At 38.6% G+C, this 23371-nt stretch overlaps 1 protein-coding gene across 1 annotated transcript; it reads right to left on the bottom strand.

Annotated features, from left to right (window-relative positions):
• Positions 1 to 1322: 1322 nt before the first annotated feature.
• Positions 1323 to 22337, bottom strand: tbc1d31 (TBC1 domain family, member 31). The gene is made up of 17 exons (XM_048596363.1): positions 22178 to 22337; positions 21290 to 21490; positions 20317 to 20511; positions 18954 to 19033; positions 17483 to 17629; positions 15881 to 16014; positions 15653 to 15786; positions 14598 to 14777; positions 11541 to 11773; positions 11223 to 11375; positions 10679 to 10814; positions 9371 to 9463; positions 8838 to 8978; positions 7358 to 7549; positions 5510 to 5651; positions 4286 to 4411; positions 1323 to 1696 (listed from the first exon to the last, which is right to left on the bottom strand). Exons 1-17 carry the CDS (start codon positions 22247 to 22249, stop codon positions 1569 to 1571), a joined length of 2487 nt encoding a protein of 828 aa, XP_048452320.1. The 5' UTR covers positions 22250 to 22337; the 3' UTR covers positions 1323 to 1568.
• Positions 22338 to 23371: the final 1034 nt, after the last annotated feature.

The raw sequence follows: 23371 nt of genomic DNA, 5'->3' as shown, positions 1-23371 counted from the left end.
ACATCCCAGGCCCCAAGAAAACCTTCCACATTAAACAGACGTTCACCTGCACATCTGCCAATGTGGTATATTGTATCCGCTGTTCCCGATGTGGCCTCCTCTACATCAGAGAAACCAAGCGGAGGCTTGGAGACCACTTTGTGGAGCACCTACGCTCAGTTCGTGACAAACGACTGTACCTCCCAGTCGCGAACCACTCTAACTCCCCCTCCCATGCCTTGGACAACATGTCCATCCTGGGCTTCCTCCAGTGCCACAACGATGCCACCCAAAGGCTACAGGAACAGCATCTCATATTTCATTTGGGAACCCTGCAGCCCAACGGTCTCAATGTGGACTTCACAAGCTTCAAAATCTCTCCACCGCTGACCTCATCCCAAAACCAGCCCAGCTCGTCCCCACCTCCTTGACCTGTCAATCTTTTGTCCCACCTGTCTGCTCCTCCCACCTCACTGACCAACCCCCGCCCCGACTTCCTACCTTCCAGCCTCATCCCCGCCTCCTTGACCTGTTTGTCTTCCCTTAACTGACTAACCCCCATCCCAACTCCCCACTTACACTCACCTTTACTGGCTCCATCCCTGCCTCCTTGACCTGTCCGTCTTCTCTCCACCTATCTGCTCCTTTATCCTTCCATCATCGCCTCCCTACCCCCTCTATTTATTTCAAAGTCTCCTTCCCTTCCCCCATTTCTGAAGAAGGGTCCAGACCCGAAAGGTCAGCTTTCCTGCTCCTCTGATGCTGCTTTGACTGCTGTGCTCATCCAGCTCTACACCTTGTTATCTCAGGTATTTTGAGGTTGAGAACATCAGTCGCTCTGTGTCAATGGAGGTACATAATCATATCATTTAATCATCATATTATAAAAAAAAATTGATTACAGTGCATCAAATGATGGCATCTGCCTAGTTTATTGGATAACAAGTCAGTTTGAACTTAAGTGGATTTAAAAATCAATTATAAATGTTGACATATTGTGGACGAGTGGTTTGGGCTGCACTGTAGTGATGGAACAAGTCACAGCTTTCATATATAGGGGACAAATCCATAAATGGAGTGTTGTTTGCTTTATTTAACATCTCTTTAGCCATGGGGATTCCAACATTAGAGCCACACCTGAGCAGACAAATAACATCCTTGGGTCTCAGCCTAATCTACCCTCCTGATTCTCACTTTCCCAAGAGATAAGTCAACCATGCTGATTCTTTAACTGCAGCAGTCAAGCGCATTCACTGTAATTCACCAGTGGGACAAAGGGAATAAAGATTAAAGCTTTAATTGTACAGACTGGAGAAACATCTTGTAAAAATAGCAAACTTGAATTACGTTAAAAATTACCTGTGGTTTTATTGCCAATTCTGTACAATAGTAGCATTTTAAAAAATAGAATAATATCATGATATGCACATCTTAAACACTCTGTACATAACTACAATATTAAACGTTGATTCCATTGTAATCTGATCAAAATTGAAGAGTAATCAATATAAAGTACTGCACCAAAAGTTAAGCACTAGTAGATTTTGATTTAACTGAAAGGTTATTTAACAGTGATTATATGTCATCCCCTATGTCAGAGAGTTTGTTGAATGTTGCTGACGAGCCCGTGTTGTAAGCTTTTGTCTTAATTCTCGTATTCCGGTCATTAATTCACGCTCCTTGTTTTCCAGGTCAGTTCTTCCTCTGTCTAAAGACACTAAATAATAAGACATTAGAGAAGTGTTGATATTCCAAAATATCATGATTTTCTTTGCAGAAATACCTTTAAAAATTATTAAAATGTACCTGAATACTTGTATCTGCAGGGTTTCATTATTTTACATTTTGTTTGGGGGTGGCCATGGAGGGACAGGAAAGAAACAAAGGTCATTCTCTTGTCCTATTCAATCATACTACTAGCCTATGAGGCATTATCTTCAAATTGTAAAGTGCAAAGTTCAACTGCACATATTAGATATGAAAAGAGGCTGCATTCCTTTGTTGTACTGTAGAAACAATGAAGACACCATAAAACATTTTGGCCATGAAGTATCTTGGACTGCCTTGAGGTGGACATTGTATAAATGCAAGTCTTTATGCCAGGATGCATGCTGGCAAAGATGTTAGGAAATACGGTTAAATGCAGCAAATTCAGGACTGAAAAATAAACAAAAATGTGTGAAAGCGGGTTCATTTGAGAAAACAAAGCATTTTTCAGGAAAAGAAGGACAATCTTTTATTTCTTATGGACTCTGCTTGCAGTCAAAATGCAAAATACCTGGTGAAATATATTAAGAGAGAGGTATCTGCCTCATGTTAGCCCGTGGCTTTAAATTCAACCCCAAGAATGAGAAGTTCAAAATCCAGATGTTGCTTGACTGGGAACTTGTGTAAGTCAATTGGCAAAGGGGATGATGTTTGAATGGGACTTGGTGTGAGTTAGGATATGGGCAGCAAGAGTTTTGATGAGCTCAATAAACCCCATGTACTACTTCAGGATACTCACAAGTCAGAACATGCCAAGCATTCTGTCCAAAAGAGTCACACTGTACATGTCTAATCCTTCACACTCTGACTTGAGGCATGCATGTCTATTCAATAAGATCCACACTATACAATGATGCTCATTTCAAGTTGAAGGAGCAGTAGAAATGAGCATCGTGCAAGAATCTGAAGTGACAGGATCACTTCTGATTAAATAATGCTTCCTGATACATATGTCTTTAGGAAGCATGCATATGGTGGAATTTTAGACCAGAGGCAACTTGAATGAGGACCATGTGGAAAAGGAATGAATTAAAACTTAATTACAAAAAATATGCCTTCCTTCAAAAATGGGGAGAAGGATATACTTTGCAGTTACAGGCCAGTTCGTCAGAGGTGGACAATATTTTAAAAATAATAATAATCAGGGCAACAATCAACAGTGGCTTGAAAAAGCATGTTAGCAACATTGAAGTCCATGGAATAAAGCGGCCAGAGGCAGCATGATACAAAGCTAATGGAGAGAAAATGGAGTTGTGGAGAACGGCAGTTTTGATCTAGGTGATATACAGTGAGGTTCTTCAAGGTTCAGTACTAGGACCACTATTGTTTTTAACATAATTGACTTGGTGGTCTAGGGTACAATTTTCAAATTTGCAAATGATACAAAGTGTAAGCAAATAATGAAGAAAACAGTGACAGACTTCAAAAGGACAAACAAGCTGGTGAAATAGTTGGACATGCGGCAAATCATAGAATGATCACAGAATCCCTACAGTGTGGAAACAGGCCCTTCGGCCCAACAAGTCCACACTGACCCTCAGAGCATCCCACCCAGACCCATTCCCCACAACCTACCTAATCTACACATCTCTGAACATTATGGACAATTTAGCATGGCCAATCCACCTAGTCTGCACATCTTTAGACTGTGGGAGGAAACCCACGCAGACAGGGAGAATGTAAACTCCACACAGACAGTCGCCAGGGGGTGAAATCGAACCCAGGTTCCTGGCACTGTGAGGCAGCAGTGCTAACCACTGAGCCACTGTGCCGCCCCGCTATGAAATTCAAGAGAAAAAAGAAGTATGATGTAAATTTTGGAGAGAATGAGGAACTAGAGAGAAGAGAGATCATGCTGTATTTGCACAAAAATCCTTGCTAATATGCCTGTCACCTTCAAAGAACTTGAGAATTTCAGCTTAGTAAACATAGATTTAGACTAAAAGCCAGGTGGTAGTTCTAAATCTATGTGAAATGTTAGTTTGGATCTAGTTGATGTAATATGTCAGGTTCTGGGTACCACACCTTAGGAAGGATGTGAAGGCTGTGGAGATTGACGAGAATTGTTTTAGAAATACAGATTACAGAACACACTGGAGAAGCTGGGGTTTTCTCCTTGGAACAGAAAAGACAGGGAAGAGATGTGATAGAATTATTTAAAATCACAAAGTGTTTAGATAGTGTAAAAAAGAGAGACCATTTCTGATGGCTGGAGAGTCAATAACCAGACAGCACAGATTTAAGATAATTGACAAAAAAAAACTACAGGTAAATTGAAGGAAAATCTTTTGCACAACAAGTAGTTAGGATTAAGTAGAAACAGACTCAGTCATAAAGGGAACTAAATAAATACTTGAAGGATAAAACTTACAAGAACATGGGGAAAGAGCATGGGAATGGGACTAAGCAGACTGTCTTCAAAGAGTTGGTGTGAATTCAATGGACAATATGCCCTCCTCCTGGGCTGTATTATTCAATGACTCAGTGATTTGAAAAAAATGATAAATCTGATCAGGGTGCCACTAATTTACTAACTCACGTTGAACAGAGGAATTTAATGATACATTGTTCAAACAAAGGCTGCCAGGTATTTGTTCTCCACTGCCTTGTAACAGATCGATTCCTTGCTTTGTTGGACATCCAGTTCTTGTGTCATAAAGCCTCTCTAGGGAAGGGAAAAATAGCAAACTCAAACTCAAATAGTATTGCACAGTACAGCACCTTTTTCATGACACGCAAGAATGTTACTCAGTAATTACAGTAAGTGTTGAAAAACACAATAAAGTAAAAGTTGTGTGGATGCTGGAAATCCAAAATATGAACATAAAAAAAACTGAAAAAGAAAAGATCAGGCAGCATCTGTGGAGGAAGAAGAGTTAACATTTCAAGTCAATGACCTTTTATTAGAATCATTCAGAATAAGGAAGACCCCCTTTGTTTCTCATTAATTTCTGTAAATTATTTAATGCCACCCCATTCTTCAATCGCTTGTCCCTCTCCACCAGGACACATCTGATTCTAGACATAGTCAGATCTATATTGGCCTGGGCGGGTGCTAATAAGTAGTTACTTAGCATTCCAGAGAACAGGTATGATGAGCTGTGTGGCCTCCTTCAGCGTGGTATGATTTAAACTCTGGAAACCGCTCCTTCTTTAGATGGTTGTTCTGGCACTGAGGAGTCCAACTAAACACACAAAACTTACAAATGATATAATGAGGGTAAAATACACACCAATATATTACTTTGATGTTGACAATTGTTTTGTCAAAAGAAATCATTTTCCAGATGAATTTCTTTAGCTTAAATATGCTACAAAAATAAAAATGTTCGCTGTTTTGTTTTCGATTCAGGAAGTACACAGGTTTCACATTCAGCTGATTACATTTGCATTTTAGAAGCATTGACCCAATATGCCATGCTTCTTTAAAGATCTCAGTAGTTAACACACAAACAGGGAATCAGATTGAGGTAGTTTTGCATAGTGTATGATACCTTACATTCTTTCCAGATCTTTGAAGTGTTTGCTGACACTTTTGTGAAAACAGCCTATTTGAATTTCTGACACTTGTCTGTTATTCTTGCCTCCACCTTCCAAATCACATGCCTTAAATTCTCAGTCCTGTAAGAAAGGGCTTTACACCAGACACACTGTAGGCTCATACCTGAACACTAACCACCCTTAGTAAAACCAATGGGCCATCCATGCATTTCCTGCCTTTTGCCAACTTACATCCCATTGAAAAAATGGTTTGGATGTTTACCAAATAAATGTTTGTGTTGATTGCCATCAGGTTCCATTGCTTGACTAGTTTCATCTGATAACAATGAGGGTATATGAGCACCAGCAGCTGCTTTGTCTTGAGATACTTTTAGCTGAGCATGTCTTTCGACAACCTCATTCCACTGCACAAAAAATTAAGAAAAGGGAATCAAACAAAACAGGCTTTAGAATTATACAGAAATTAGACTGAAATCCCTTCCCAAATTAAATACCCAACTCCCATAAAATGACTGCCAAATGCTTCCCTGCAGTTCATCTACAATTCAAAGCAACTAACTCTTGGCTTATTATGGAAACCAAATCTGCTTAAAGTGCAGAACTATTTCATAAATTGGCTAATTTTATGCCTATTTATTTCTGTATATACATTTCCAAATACCAGTGCCTCTTCATGCTCAGAATGTCTCAATGTGCTTTATGGTATAGGATTATTCTTGTGATCGTCACTTAAAGGTCAACATGCTGGGTTAGTGATGTACTTGGTTAGCTGACAATCGCCAATTTCAGGGTTAAACTGGTCTTTGCTCTTTGAAAATAAGAATGGCATTGAACATCTAATCATTTCCTGAAGGAATACTTCAGAATCAATTTAAAAACAGTAACAGCTGAAATAATTGCACAGAGACCAGTATCCCATCACCAGGTCACCGTTTATTTACTTGTGGCCAGCCAGCTCGGGAGTCAGCCCCCTGAACTGAGGGGATTCTAAATCCCGGGATTATATTAGTCAGCCAGGGCTTCCTGATAGGCGTAAGTTAACAACCCCAAATAAGGATCTCGTATTCAACAAGGTCCACCTGGTTCCAATCACTACAACAGCACACCCCATTTGTTAAAGAGAAATCGATCATTTTACCTCCAAGATAGCACAACTTAACTAATACTTTTAGGCGGCATTCACAGAACTAAATGCCTAACTTGGCCGTTCAACTTGTGGTTATAACATCTCTCCACAAAGTACAGATTTTGAAATGGCAAACGAGTTGAAAGTACATGTCCAAACAAGCAAGTTATAAATCACTGCTTCAGCCTCAGCTAGAGAATATGGCCAGTTCTGGGCATTAAGAAATTGTGATGATTTTGATTCACTTCCTGAAAGGGTATTGCTCCAGAAACAGAACAAAAAGAAACTTTCTAAAGGAATTGGATCAATATTTGAAGGGAGAGAAATGTAGGGCTCTGGGAACAAACAGAGGAGTAAGAATAATTTAACAGCTTTCAGAAATGGCATTGGTATGAGGGTTGAATGGATTTCTTCTGTCCTGCAGATTGAGTGATTCTATGAAGTGGCATGCAGTTAAAGAATTCTGAAACTGGATATTATTCTGTTGCTATTGTCACACAAAGAATTTAACTATCCAATAATTGAGGCCTGTATTTGCACACACTGACCTAGGGATGTTTATTAATTTGTGCTGGGGGGCCAGTTACTTGTATCAGAATTGGCATACAAGCTGCACAATGACAGAAATCCAAGTACATTCATTACTTAGCTCATTGTAATTTTATGATCTTTACACATCCACATCAAAAACGAACAACAGTTGGAAATTTGACATAAATGACCACTGGAAAAATACAGTAGCCCAATCTACAATACAATACCTACTCTGAACTTAATCAGATAGTGCAAACTCTTCTCACCTGCCTTACTAATATGATCTAACATTCTGAAATATTAGAAGCCATCAGATAATGTTTATGTTTCTTTTGAATGGAAGGTCTTTCTCATTATCAGTTAAAATCAAGGGGTGGAGTTGAGTGACACATGTATATTCAAGCATTACCGAACAGAAAGTCCATTTTACAAATGTTTCACATTACTCACCTTTTTGCCTTCAACATCCTTCTTTGCTTGCAACAGCTTGATCTCCCTTTCTTTATTTTCATTGGCAAGCCGTGCTAACTCTGCTTGGTATTTTTCCTGATCCAAATTGTAGACCCTTTGTTTCTCCAGCATCTGTGCTTGCCAGCCTAGACTGGGTGACAGCTGATCAATTTCAGCTGGCTCTTCATCGTTCTAATCAGAAATGTAACATATTTATAATAAGGAAGAGTATATATTTTCCACAGTTTCTTAAGATAAGTCCCAGTACAAAGTAGAAAGGATCTTCAAAGCACTCACCAGAAATAAATTATTTACAGGAAAACATGAAGATCATATTAATTGGAGTTGTTATAGTAGTAATACTAAGTAAGAACATGGCGTCTGTCATATTTTTGTCTAACTTAAAATTAGTGACAAAACAAAACACACATGTTTGCATTAGTGATAGATTAGTTGTACTTCAGCACAAGGAATCCAAGCTCTGGTCAATATAATACTGAGTTAGTAAGAAATCCACTATACTTTCACCCCTACCCAACTTTTCCTCATTAAAAACATTCAAGACTAATACAAAGAACCCATATCAAAGAACATAATTTCTGACATACAAAAAGTTTTGACTACATTTTGATCATTTAATTTTCTCATATAGGCAAAATAAGGGAAGTATGTGGAGGCTGATTACCAGCGTGGTAGACCACAATGCCAGCTGAACTTGCATGGTTGTAATCAACTTTAGAGAACTTGGTAGGTTGAGTTATCCCTACAAAGTGACAGGCTCCCACAATCCATGAGATTGCTGGCTCTTGAAAGATTTTATACCTGCAAGTTAAGCTGATTATTTTGTGTTCTTTTATATATAAACATAGCATATAAATGTCAATTATCTTAGGTAAACATTGTGATTTGCCACAAAGTACTTTTGTGCTCTTCAGACAGGTCAGATATTTATTGTGGACAGACCTTATCAAAAGAGATAGTCGGAACTGCAGATGTTGGAGAATCAGAGATAACAAGGTATAGAGCTGGATGAACACAGCAGGCCAAGCAGCATCAGAGGAGCAGGAAAGCTGACGTTTCGGGCCTAGACCCTTCTTCAGAAATGGGGGAGGGGAAGAGGGTGTTGAAAGAAAGGGGGGGGGGGGGGAGGGAAAGAGTCTCCTCTCCACCTATCTTCTCCTCTATCCATCTTCTATCCGCCTCGTCCTCTCTCCCTATTTATTCAGAACACCCTTCCCCTCCCCCATTTCTGAAGAAGGGTCTAGGCCTGAAACCTCAGCTTTCCTGCTCCTCTGATGCTGCTTGGTCTGCTGTGTTCATCCAGCTCTACACCTTGTTATCCCTTATCAAAAGATACTGTGGTTCCATAATATGCAACTTGTGCTGTGCGCCAGATTACAGCATTTGCTGTGAGGCTGAGTAATAGGATTGGGAGACAGCCTGAACTGTAATATCAAATCATCAAATGCACATAATGTACCTTACAATCCAGAACATCAGTATATTGGTCTGTTTCCAGCATCCTCTTAAACTTCTGTTCTTCAACATCTGCCTGGATCCAATTGGTGTTCAAGTGTCCTTTCACATCTCGCGTCACAGCCTCCTGGTCCTTGGCAAGTTGCTACAATTGCATTATTACAGTGGCATAGAATTATTTTTTGAATAATCTGTAAAGAGCTAGCTGACCTGTAGATGTATAGACACTGTATGACATGCAGAACATAAATGATAGTTTGAAAAAATTAAGAGATGATCGCTCAACATTATTTTTTTTAAAAAGAGAGTTGCTTCAAAGGAAAGGCTACAGTACGGAGACTGAATTATCTCAAAAGTCTGTAATTAAATTTATCCAAGTTCTGAGTTGAGAAAATTTTTGAAATATACATCAATGTAGTTTGAGCCGACCAGATTAAGATTTTTTTTTTGAAGCTCAGTAAAATGCATTAATATTTATGATTGGTATGTTCATATTTTTAACAGTGATGGATAACAGTAGATAGGAATATTGCATACTTGCTCAAATATTTTTTTCTGCATCTCTAGTTCCAAATTTCTGACCTCAATGTCCTGAATTAATGCAGCAGTTTCCCTGCTTCGGAGAGCAACCTTAAACCGAAAAGAGACTTTTTTTTACTTCAATAAAGTATTTGATCACCAGCACAATACTGAAGCAGCGTCAAGTTTGGTGGGAAGGATGGGAAAAGACCAAGCTTGAGGTTCCCTACATGGGGAGTTTCTGACCTTCGTCACGTCATTGTGGGGAACTGATACTCTTGGCAATTATCCTCCACAGTGAGATGAGGAAAACATTACCACAATCCAGATTGCTGTTACCCACTGCTGGAAGCAGGCAAATAAATCTTAACTTTAAGTGGACTTGATAAATGGTGCGGGCTGAAAATGATACAAGATGTTTGACCGAAGAAAGTTTGTTACATATTTTATAGGAAATGTTGCAATAAAACATTTCTGTGTGGAAAATCACTGTTTAATCTTATGTTTAGATGGGAAAATGACAAAGAAAGGCAACTGCTTGTATTCATTAAAAACTTTTCATGTAATAAAGCATCTGAAGTTACTTCACAGGAATATTATTAAAAAATGATAATGAGCCACCTAATACACCTAAGGGTGTATTAGGCCAGGCAACCAAAAGCTTGTTCAAGAAGGTACATTTTAAGGAACATCTTAAACGAGGAAAGTGAGGCAGAGAGACAATGAAGTTTACGGAATTTTGTAAGAGTTAAGAGTCTTGGCAACAGAAGGCACAGTCATCAATATCATAGCAATAAAAATGAGGGATGATCAGTAAGTCATAATTAGAAGAATACATATTTTGGAGGCTTGTGGAACAGTGAAGATTACAGACAGTGAGGGTTGAGGCCACAGATGAATTTGAAAACAAGACTGAAAATTGTACATATCTGTATCTATAAAAATCTGTAATTGAATTTGTAACTGGAATCTGGTAGTAAAATTGGGACAAGCTGATCCATTGGGTGCAAAATTTTGATCAGCCAAGTCAGCTAATCTTTACACATGCAATCAGGTCCAGAGAATCTGCGATAAAAAAATAACAACAGTAGCTGCTCTTTGGTTGCTCATAATCTCATTCATAGTGGTCATAGAGTGGCAAAGACTTAGAAGCAAACTGGTAACCTCTTCAGGAATACGCCCAAGGTGTCCAAAAATGGAGGGAATAGCATAATGTTGGAAACCAAAACTTTCGAGATAAACCAGAAAAACTTACTGAACGTCAAAATTCTCACAGAAATTAAGGAATCGAAAAGAATTTAAAAAGTAATCTTTAATCTCACAGACCTTCCTGTCTATTTCATCATCAAGTCTTCTTAATTCAGATTTCTGTTGGTCTTGCTGATGTTTCAGGAAACGCCTGTGTGCTGCATCCAAGATTTGAAGTTCTTTTACCTTCAATTCACGTTTCATAGCAGCAAGTCTTCAAGGGAAGAAATATAGTATTTATCAAAGAAATGCTGGCTAGGTTTCTGCACTTTGCATAAGGTTAATATTTAGAATTGCACCTTTAAGATAGCTAGACACCACAAAATGTGACTCTTTAGTATTAAAGGTCTCCACCTTATTCTCTTTACAGTCAGCAACTAATCAGCCAGCCAGAAAACTACGTACGTAACGCAAGACAAGTAAGCACATAGCCCAGTGTGAAATGCCACATGTGGACATAGTTGTGAATAAACATCTAGATACCTGTCTTCATAAGAATATGAGTCTCTGTGGTATCTGTGGTGTGTGGGACAACATATAGAAAGTCACTTTGTATCAAATACCATGACTGTACTTGTAAGAGCTTGGCCTATTCTAAATTGAACAGACTGGTGCAGATTACCTCACTCTCTGTTCTACAAGTTTTTGTTCCTCTTCATGTAGAATCTTTCTCCTTTGCTCCTCAGCTTCCTGGAGTAGCTGCTGTTGCCGGTACCAGGCTGCATTCTCAGCCTGCCTCTTCACACTTTCAGCTTGCAGCCCATGTGCCAATTGCCTGAACAGACCACGAAGCAAAAATAAATTAATTTGACAAGAGAAAGTTTTTGTTGTAAATTTACAGTGGAACTATATGAATTTGTATATGCAGCTGTAGTTATGCTGCATAAAAGAAGTGATGAGAAAACACAACCTATCTCTTGATCTTCACTTTCATGTTTACCTTTCTTTTAAATATTCCAATTCCTCATGCCAGATCCTCTCTCGCTCTTTACTTTGATAATCAATAACAAACTTTGGATATTTATTAAATATTGGATATTGCCCTTTAGTTAATGGTACAAAGTCATCCAACATGCGTTTAGGGTGGATATCCTCAGGTGTCGTCTCCATGAGGTGGTATGCTTCTTTGATCACAGCGCTTAGGTCCAGGTTGTTACGTTGATGGAAGAAATGCTTAATCAGATAAAAGACAATTTTAGTTTCCAGATAATATATAACACTTGTATCAATTTCTCTCTCCATTCCTCACTTTCATACATGTCATACATAATAATTTTAAACAAGATTACAAATGCATCCGCAAAAGCAAAAGCAATACTTTATAAAATGACAGGGCTTCAGGGTCATAAATATTGAGATACAGATCTCTTCCTTTCTGCTTTTGGTGAAGTCTGTGCTCCGTATCAAAGCTGAAACAATTTCATATCCCATTACGACTTCTCTTTCAATTTCCCCTCTTAGAATATCTCTGGATATGCACTCTTGGTATCAAATAGATAGTGCTGGTTCTGTTTTATACCTATACAGGACTTATTGTCAACTGCTGCTATTTCTGGATTCCACTGGCAATGCTAATATGAGATATGAATTGTGTGTCGATAGTTATAAACTAGATTCATTTCCGGGTGAGGGGATTGCTTCATGAGAAGAGATCAAGCATAATAGCCCCATATATTCTGGAATATAGAAGAATAAGAGGCAATGAGCCTTCTAGTTTTTTTGGGAGGTGCACCTGGCACTTTAACTGCACAGCTTCTTTTTTGCACAGCAACTTAAGAGTCATTTTGTTATTGGTTTATGCAGGATTGAGTTAGGCTCAGCTTGGTTGGAACAATAATAAGTATTGATTACAAAATTCTAAGAAGGTTTGAGATGGTGGTGTTGAGAGGTTGTTCCTCGTGCTGTAAAGTCTATAAATGGAGAATAGGAGAAGGGATTAGATATTTAGGACTGAGTTGGAGAAATTTCTTCCCTACTCTTACTTTTATTTTTATGCTCTTATAACTATATGATGAAATGTTGCAGAGCTACTTAACATATTCTTAAGATCTCACATCATCTCACATCACATCACTGAGAAGGTCAAGGACAGAAGAATCATGGGAACACACCTACGTATTTGCCTCCAAGCCATCCTGACTTTGGAGTATATCAGTGTTCCTTCACTGTTACTGGGTCAAAGTACTGGGATTTCTTTCCTAACAGCACTGTGGGTATACTTAACCATCATGGAGGGCAGCATTTCAAGAAAGCAGTTCACCACCATCTACTTGAAGAGAATTAGGGATGGGCAATAAATGCTGCCAAAGGAGAGCAGAGAAGTTTTCTCAGCATCTCAGCCAATATTTATCCCTCAAGCAAAATGAAAAAAACAAATTATCTGGTTATTATCACATTGCTGTTTCTGGGAACTGTCTATGCACAAATTAGTTGCCGTGTTTCTTACATTAAAACAGTGACCACACTTCAAAGAAAAACAACACCATTAGGTGCACAGTGCATTGAGACATCTCGTTCTTCTGAAACCTGTTAATAAATCGAAGAATTGCTTTTTTCATTATTTTCACATCTGCAGCGGTCATATTTTGGCACTTGACAACTTGGACTCTTGGGCTATTAAGAGCTTGGGCAGATCATTTCCCCCTTTTTTTAAGTTTCTGATCCTGTGTGTTGCAGGACAGGTGTCTCCCCAGATCGTGACAGAAAAATCTGAGGATTGCTATGCGGTATTTGGTCGAGAATTATATCAACAGTGGCCTGAGACGAAGCTACATAGTTAGTGATTGTCATATTTCAGGAATTTTTGGGGCAACTATTTCTCCCCACAGAGAGGATGTGGAAAAAGTTATTTAGGTTTTAAAGTATAGTGCATTCACACAAGTTTAAATAAAAGTGATGTAAAGACAATCTAGATGCTAGTGAAATGGTGTTCACCCATATAATGTAAATAATAATTTATAATAATCATCACCCTGTTTTAGCATTCAACAAACAATTCACTTATACAGAGAGTTGGGAAGACTCTGATCCCTTTCTAGTTGTGAACATGGACTCAGGAGATGTTTTAATTTAACAACAAGTAGGAAATTAGGAGATTTCAGGTTCAAATTTAGACACATCCTTCACACATGCATATTTTACTCTGCATTGACTTCAAAAGAGCATAAAAATTGGACAGAATTCAAAATGGGCATATGGTCCAAACACAAATATTAATTTCGTTGAGTGGTTAGATAAAATTACTCAGACTTTTTTTTGACACTGAAAGCACTGACTCATGTGCCCACCAAGTACTGCATGAATGTTAAATTGAAAGAGGTACTTTGCTTAGGCCAAGCAACATGACCCAATGTGAACAACAGTACAATATAATGAAAATCAAATAAAGACAAGTTGCACAGTTTGAAACAAGCAAAAACAAGATTGGCATGTGCTGTGAAGTAAACTAAGAATTTATATCTGGTACCATCTTAATACGTAATAGCTCACTCTGCTTCGATAGACTGAAGATATACATGTGCAAAAGAAACAAACACCTGGTTCAGACCACTAAACACTGCTAACCTTTCAACACAATATTTGTCAGCGTGATGACTAAACCATCACACTGACAAATATTGGGTGCAGACCGACTATGGCAAAAATGAGAACTGAGATGAGTTACAAGGGTGAGTATTACCACTGAAAAAGGGAAGGTATTAAAGCAGGGTTTAAGTGTGCAACAGAAAAGCAAGAGAAGTGACAGTGGAAAGGAAAAAGACTGTAGAGAAAATGAGAAAGAGAGATGGAAAAAGAGATAGAGAATAAGACAGAAAGAAAGAAAATATGGATGGCCTCTTTGTAACAAAATAAAGACATACAGTGTAAGAAAAAGTGTTCTCTTCATTATTTATCTATTCTATTGAAAGAAACAGCACAAATGGAGCTCAAACTTATTCCTATAAAATATGTAATCCTCCACAATTAGCAATAATAAAAATTGAACTTTTTTTCTCACCTCAAGGTCTTCTTTAATATTGCATCGGAGCAAAGGAGTTCGTGAACAAATTAAATAGGCTGCTACTGCCACCAGGAGGTAGGATGGATGATTAGAGAAAACATTATCAAATAGTTTAAGCCATTCATCTCTTGTTAGCACTTCTGAGAAAAGTGTTTCCATTAGAGGCCAGGCATACAACTGTGGATAGAAGGAAGATTGCTGAATGTTAAAATAAAAGATCAGAAATGAACCATCATTAGCATTACTTAAAATACTAAAGACAAGTTCTGAAATTTGTGATGTAAATGCAAGGCAGAATTAAATACCCTGAATTTGTTCTTTTGGAACCTAGGCAGATTTCAGAATTTCTCGAACCTCCACACCACCTCCCCAACCCACCCCTGACAATTAGCACACTGCATTACAAGTTACACCATATGCATCAAACCAGGAGATTAAAAGGAAAGGAATACTCTGGGACAATAAACAGAAAACTGGGTCATTGCATTTACTCAGAGATAGCAAGAACTGCCGATGCTGGAATCAGAGACAACACAGTACGGAGCTGGAGCAACACAGCAGGCCAGGCAGCATGAGAGGAGCTGCATACTGTGATGTCATTGCATTTATTAGTGGGTCATGTTGTGAATTACAACACCATGTTGTCATCTTTATAATCTGTGTTTCAATCTAATATAGAGTTATAAAATGAAAGCTTCCTCCTGTGTAAGGACACAGTGAAATTAATCTGGAGGGGATCAACACTGCTCCAAGGTGATGCAATCTCACTGCAAAAAAAAAAAAAAAAAAAATTGTTCTGCTTTTAACACTAAATTGTTCCCCCATTCTTGAGGAACAGCTGATGTAGGAATATCACACTGGTAGTTTCTGGGGTTGGGGATTAACAGGTCTTGATAAAGGAGCCTTATTCCATGGGCAGATAGGCTATGCCAAAATTAGGAATGCCCTGCTTCCCCATCAATTTCTGTATGTCAACATATGAGTCACAGTGAAAGGACAAAGACAACAAATACAAATTTGGTAATACAAGAGAATGGAGATTAGCTTGCTACCTGTGTGGTTATGTTGTATTTCACTAGGTGATGCAGAAGTTCTTTGTCATGATGAGCAATAATATTCTCAATCACACAGAGGACATTTATTGGAGGATTTGGAAAGTATTCAAACCAGTGTTGACACCAGTTTGCTAGAAAATAAGTAAAGTTGAAAGATTAAAACATTTATCCTCAATATAAAACTCTTCTTTTCACAAATCAAGACACTGTCCAACTCTTTCTTACTTATTATGGTGGCAAGAACTTCGAATCCAATTAACTGGTTGTTTTGAAAAAGTTTGACAAACGGAAATGCCAGCAGTGGAAGGTAGGAGACCTCAGCGAAGATAGCTGACCAGTGAGCCATGGCTGACAAAACCCTGAAAAATATGAGGCACAAGACATTACTAAAATTACATTTCACTTTATTTCTTTTTTCATTGCATCTCTGTTCTTTAGATTGCGATCAATCCCTCATTTCAGTTTGCAAATGGGAAGTGATGGCAATGTTGCCATCGACAGGAGTGATAGTTACGTTTTTTTGAGGGAAATATCAAATGGTTTATATTCTTAATATTAATTGCTTAAACATGTAGACTCAGTTTTAAGGACTTTGGTGGGTCAACAGTGATGCAAGAATGAAGCAACTCTCAGTATGCATAACATTCCCCAAAGGGCATGCATTCAATGCCCTCAATTCCCACACAGCTTTGCCCTAGTGATGCTCAACATGGTAAAACTTTGTTCATGGGATGTGGGTGTTGCTGGGTATGTCAACATTTATTTCATTAGCTGCCCTGGAAATTGTGGCAGTGAGCTGCCTTATTGAACCACTGCAGTCCATCCTTTGTGGGGACATGACAACGCAGACAAGAGAGTTCCAGGATTTTGACCCAGTAACATTGATGGAATGGTGATGTAGTTCCAATTGGGGATGGTGAGTGGTTGGAAGGGAGTGAGCAGTTAATGTGTTGCCATGCACCTGCTGCCCTTGTCTTTTTGGCTGGCGGAGGTTACGGATGTTGAAACATGATAATTCACTGCACTGCGTCTTGTAGATGGTACCCACTGCTGCACTCCAGGTCTGTGGTGAAGGGAATGAATGTCAAACATCTTGAATGGGGTCTCAGTCAAGTGGGCTGCTTTGAGCTGGATGGTGTTGAGCTTCTTGAGTGTTGTTGGAGGTGTAGACATCCAAGCAAGAGGAGGGTATTTCATCACACTCCTGAATTGTGCCTTTTACATCATGGACAGGCATTAGAGAAACTGGAGGCGAGGTACTTACCACAGAGTTCTCAGCCACTGAAGTGCACATGTAGCAACATTATTTAAATGGTTGGTCCAGTTCAGTTTCTAATCAATGGTAATCTCTAGGATATTGATAGTGGTGGTGGGCGGGGTGAATATTTGAGAAAATGGTTAGATTCCCTCTTGTTGGAGATAGTCATTGCTTGGCACTTGTGTGGTACGAATATTAGTGCAATATCAGTCCAAGTCTGAATATTGTCCAGGTTCTGCATATGAACACAGACTGATTCAGCATCTGACGAGTCATGAATAGTGCTCTATAAATGGGCAAGTAAAAATTGTCAGTTCACTCTGAGGACACACTTGGTGCCTGGCTGTGATACCAAATTCTTGACACCAAACCATCCCAGAATTGTCAAGGTTGCAATTTTAAAATCAGAATTCTAAACAACTGACTTAATTCTCATAACAGCTACAGAACCAAGCCATGGGTAAGAAAAAGAATGCTACTGGAAAATGCTCATGTTAGCAAGGCCTGTACATATTCAAGTTAAAACCTTGCCAGAGTATCTTTGTAACTAGTTAAAGTTTGCAACACACCTTCGAAGAATTCTTAAAAGTTTTTGACTTTTGATAGGATATCTTTCGTGAATTCCCATGTATGCAGCATGTGTCCCTTTGTCAGTGAGGCTACTGAATGCTGCGTGGTTCTCAGGCAATTGCAGCAAAGACCGCCAAATAAACATCCTACAATCCAAAGTCAAAGATGGAAAAGGAATACTCATTATTTAATACAAAAGAAAGATAGAATTTACAGCACCTAAACAGACCAACTACCCCAAATTGTCCACACCAATGTCCATGCTCCTCACAAGCCTGTTTCCACTCATCTTTATCTCACCCCAGAATCACATCCCTCTATTCATTACTCCCTAATAAACTTATCTAATTTCCACTTAAATGGGGAGGTAATGGCCTGGTGGTATTATTGCTGGACTGTTAATCCAGTGACTCAAGAAATGTTCCGGGGACCCAGCTTCGAATCCTGCCATGGCAGATGGTGGAATGTGAATTCAATAGATATCTGGAATTAAGAGTCTAACGATGACTATGAATCCATTGTCGATTCTCAGAAAAACTTATCTCATTCACTAATGTCCTTTAGGGAAGGAAACTGCCATCCTTACCTGTTCTGGCCTACATGTGACACTAGACCACAGCAATGTGGTTGACTCTTAACTGCCCTCTGGGCAATTAGGGATGGGCAATAAATGCTGGCCTAGTGAGCAGCGCCATCATCCCATGAATGCATTAAAAAAATACATCTGTCCTACTCCCTTTAGCTGCTCCCTGTGGTAGCAAGTTCCCATTCCGACCACCATCCGGGTAAAGATATTTCTCCTGAATTCCTGATCAGATTGTTATCGCAATATTGTTGTTATCTCATTGTTATAGCAATATTTTTAGAGGCAAACTGTAAACATTAATTTAAAATTCCACATTATGAATTTGCAAAGATATAAAGTACATTCATATTTTGGTTGACTTCATTACTGCATTCAAGGCTCATGCACTAAACAGGGGTAAAGGCTGCTTGTAAAACTATACACACATAGATTTATGATGGAGGCCAGTTTCTGACATGGTGACAATGGTGAAGTGATGACAACTGGCTTTCAGTTGCCTGGGCAGGGAAGCGGATAATCAACCAGCATTCTCACACTGGATAACCATCTCCCAACTCCCTGTGGTAAGTGTACTAGTGTAGATAATGCACAAGACCAGTTTAGACATGGCTGCAAGTTGCCTCTGAGCGAAAGGCTCACAAGCACTCATTCCATTTACAATCATTTTAAAGCAATTCAATATTTCATCAAGCCCAGAACAAACTAAACACACAAGTATTTGAAGGGGTGGAGGTTGAAGACTCCCGAGAGGAGAAACTAACAACAAGAACAACAAGACTGCTTAGATTCCTCTAGTGTAATTTATATTAATCCACGTATTAGACATATTTAAAATCAATTTAGTTACGGAGTTGTAGGTATTTTCAAAAATTTCAGTGATGTACCTGTACTTCTCTGGATATTCTCCAAATTCTTTCAGCAAGGCCTGTAGCCGCTTTTTATTTAGGCCCGCTGGAAGCACGTTCTAAAATATTATGAAGAGAACAATAAATCACCAACTATTTCTCTTCTTTGTGCTAGGTAATATGTCATATCATTAACTCAGAATACTTCAGCATTTGATGCTAACTATTCACCATGGAATGTCAAACCTGTGCAAGGTTTTAAAAACCGGAGGTGAAAAAGGGAAACTCTTAAGTTCTAATGCATTTTCACTGTTGTAAAAAGAAAAGAAGAAAATGCAGATAATGTCACAAAGTTTTAGCAGACATACAGATTGCGTGACAATGAATTGCATAAACCAGAAAAGTCCTAGTTTAAATCCCTGCCATTTGGCTAAAGATCTGACCTCGGCTGGGCGGTTGCTGTAGCCTTTCAAATGACATCTAATAATCAATCTTAACATTTTATGAGGTGAAAGGGAAGGAAGCAGTTGTATTTCTATGGTATCCTTCATCACCTCAGATCGTTCTAAACTGTGTTCTAGCCAATAATGTATTTAAATATAGTCCCTGTTGGCATGTAGAAAACACATCAGGCAATTTACACATAGCAAAATTCTACAAACAGCAATGTAGTGCAGCTGTTAGTTGAGGGATAAATACTGGTTAGGACACCGGGAAGAACACCCCACCTCTTGTTCAAAATAATGCTGTACGATCTTTTCCTTCCAACAGAGGGGGCAACTGGAGCCCAGATTTCACAACTATTCCAAACAATACCACCTCCAACAGTGCAGGAGACCTTTACTGCATTAGGCATTGGCCTGGATTACATGATCAAGTCCCTAGAGAATCACTTAATACGTAATCATCAGATTCAAAGGTGATAGTGCTACCCACAGAGCCACAGCTGCCATTCGGTTTACACCAAGGTGGCTAATCTCAGCTGTAAAGGTGATCAATGATTGGCTTCAGCACACTGAAGCTGGGAAAGCCAGATGAACAGAGAAGAACATTTGCCATCTAGTGATACCACTTGTCAATGCATTAAGTGATTACTGTCTGAACTCTCTGTGAAGAATGGCCATTCTCGGCAATGTACAAGAGAGTAGTCAGCATCAGGAATCATATTTTTAAAACAGTCAGTGCCAAGACGTGAGGAAGAGAAAAAGTAAATCAAATTAGTTTCTCCACCTTTTAGAACAGTTAACCTTTCTTAGAAATACCAGCAGACAACAAGACTTTTAAACAATTTACGTTAGTTATGAATTAATTGTTCCAAAATCAGCCATCAGGGTGCAGTGCTTTAAAAAAAGTTTTTAAAAAAAATGATTTCATTCAAACTCCCTTGACCCTGCCTTCCGACCTCTTTATCGTCCATAATGTTGTCAGATGATTTTAACACCCTGGTTTGGATTTTCTTTCCAGTTGATAGTCCTCTCAAAGGCCTTCCAACTTTTCCAGATGTCACTCTTAGTTTCAAGCCAGAGACATGATTCTGATTTTGAGAATCCTTGGTCTTCTCACTGTCTGCCACAACTTTAACCAGTGGAGGAGGAGGCTGGAAGAAACAAAGGAAAGTGATGTGAGACATTAAAGCTTCCTCCACTGTTAATGGTTTCTCTCTGAAGCAACACAGATGAAGACATGCAGTGTTAACCAATGTCTTGATCTCAAAGAAGCAAGTGTTGGCTCCATTACAGTCTCTGTATTCTAAGCAAGGTGGTACTGTGAACTGTATCAACTGAGAGAGAACTGCATGATCATATATGATAAAGTCTAGTTATTTTATCAGGACTGTATTGTAGAATAAAGCATTATCATTCTTTAAATGTATTGTACCTGCAGAACAGGACAGGGAGGTGCAATAAATGCTATGAATTGGACAGAGATCCTGAACATTACACATTTTTAAACATAAAGTGATCCAGCGTTGTACTTTAAATAATCACAGACAACACTCAAACTGAGACAATAATCAATTTCAACTTCAAAATATAACTCTGTCGGAGTAAGATTTTGACAAGGTTAAAAAAATACTACGTATAAAGAGCAAATTCTTAAGACATTCCAAAATACTTCACATAACCAAACAACAAAAACTGAAGTCATATGTACAAAGATTCTCCATATTAAACTGCAAGTGCATTTATGAAAGTCAGAGAGAAAACACAAACAGTTCCACCTTTTCTTAAAATCTCAGTAACAGTAAATCAAAACGTTAATTCTGCAGTATTTTTGGCATGAAAACAAAGCTTTAAATCATGACTGGAATTCACAATGTCATTATACTTTTACATTTATTTTGTTAATATTGCATCCAATATACTGCTGAATACCTTATTTAATTCCTGTGACAAAGCCTTAACACTATAAATGTTAATGCTGCCATCCTCTAAGACCGCTACAATGTAATGTCCATTTGAACTGATTGCCGCAGTGTTAATTCCATTATCAAGGCTTCCGATGTCAAAAAGCAGTTTACAGGTCTGGATATTGAGAAACCTCATGATGCCATCCTGACTCAAGACTCCAATGACCTGCAACGTTGGTAAAATTTGTTACTTGCAACAAGAAAAATGAAAACCAAACAGCAATAATATATCAACGGATCTGCAATGATATGAAAGCTTCACACTATATGTGCATAAATGTTCAAACCTTCATTGCTAAACTTATTCAATCAATGAATTTCAAAGCCCAGAGAGAACCAATAGTGATCCAGAGTAGTGTCAACATAACGACATCAAAATTAATAACAGGGTTTTTACCTCTACTGTCCTAACTCTAAGTAAGTTTCAACAATAGTTACGTTTGCATGGACCAGTCCCCAATTGGCTTGCATTAATTAGAACCTGTGACTGCTGCACCCCCACACCTGCACCTGCATTCCCCCCCGCAACGCGCCCTACTATTCCAGTCTGGACGGAAGCAGTGTTCCAGATTTGCCTTTATTCCTCTCTCTGCCGACTATTTTAAATGAACTGGTATTTCTACCCATTCATAATCACTGATAGCAAATAAGGGACCTATATTATCTCTTTGCTCATCTTGTTTCATCATTCAGTCCTCAGATAGTTTGAATCAACCTCTAACCTTCTCTGCATCAGATTCTGGTTAAAACTGAACTCAATTCTTGCGATACTACTTAAGGCTGATGTGTCTTCCTCCAACCAGTACTCCATTTTGGCCATTAATGCAAACAATCAGCTGCTCCTCATGCTCACCTGGCTTGATCCACCATCAAAACTGTCAGGCAGAAATTCCAGATGTCGAATACTTCGCACTTTAGGAGGCATCTGAATGATCCGCTGAAGTTGCCTGGCATTCAGGCACCAGAGGTGAAGAAAGTTTGATTTTCCTCCTGCTACAAGAGCACGACCATCCCTGTAAGTATTAAAATTTTGACACAAATCCTTAATTGTAAGGTAATCTGTATATTTATAGGACTCAGATTGCACCCACTCACAACTTACACTCTTCCAGTATCCATCAACTCGCTGATCCACCCTAGCTTGCTGTTAAACCATACTTTAATTCTCAACTTTGTTCTTAAATTCCTCAATGGCTCCTGAGCTCAAAAAACTCCCAAAATTTCTGCACCCCTGCAATTCTGGCCTTTTGAGCATCACCAATTTTCAACACTCTATCACTGATGTACTTTCAGTTATCTGAGATCTAAGTTTTGGAAATCCCTCGCAAAACCTCTCACCCGCTGTTTTCTCCTTCAAACCAAAGCCCTTGATATATCCCGCCATCTCCTCATCTAGTTCAGTGTCAAATTTTGTTTAGTAACTCTCTTGAGAAGCAGCTTAGTATGTTTAACTATGTTAAAAACAGTACTGCATACAAATACAAAGTGTTGTAGTTGAGGGTGTCAGGAGGCAGTTGCGTGAGGAATACTAACCATGGTTCATCATTGCCCTCCTATCTTACAGCTGAATAGCCTACACCCATTAAAGGATCCAAGTTGTTAAAGCGGTCACTTAACCGAGGTACTTAAAGGAATTGAATAACTGTGCAGCAGACATGATTTACTCTTTACACTTAAATTTACTACCATCATGCTATAATAATACTGTGATTAGCATATACATCAGCAACGAGTCATGCGTTTTGAACAGGGAAGAAAAAAATTAAAAGAAAAAGAAACATTTTTGAAAAAAATTAACTAGTAAATTTTTCATAACTCTTTAATGAGTGAATGTTGCCTTTAATAATTCTCAAAATTATACCATTTTTTGTAAAAGGTATTTATAAATTAACCAGTTGAATGAGAGTTGCCTTTAAACTACAGAAGGTAGAATGCATGAAAGTGTGCTCCAAAACCGAGGAAACACACTGCCAAGCTGTAAAACATACTTAAAACAATATCATCCAAAAATGAAGTTCAAAATCATGATGAGTTTTGTTCAGGTAAA

Source organism: Rhincodon typus, chromosome 4 (assembly GCF_021869965.1).
Source record: "Rhincodon typus isolate 14 chromosome 4, sRhiTyp1.1, whole genome shotgun sequence".
Taxonomy (NCBI): Eukaryota; Metazoa; Chordata; class Chondrichthyes; order Orectolobiformes; family Rhincodontidae; genus Rhincodon; species Rhincodon typus.
The sequence above is the reverse complement of the archived record's forward strand: the minus strand, read 5'-3'. Positions and strand labels throughout refer to the sequence as shown.

Excerpts from the sequence above, each read along its gene's own strand:
- tbc1d31 (XM_048596363.1), bottom strand. The coding sequence starts at position 22,249 with ATGCCTCCTAAAGTGCGAAGTATTCGACATCTGGAATTTCTGCCTGAC. Across the intron at positions 20,512-21,289 it reads TGTCACAGGAATTAAATAAG|CCTCCTCCTCCACTGGTTAA; the intron begins GTATTCAGCAGT and ends TGTTTCTTCCAG. Across the intron at positions 14,778-15,652 it reads AATACAACATAACCACACAG|TTGTATGCCTGGCCTCTAAT; the intron begins GTAGCAAGCTAA and ends TTCTATCCACAG.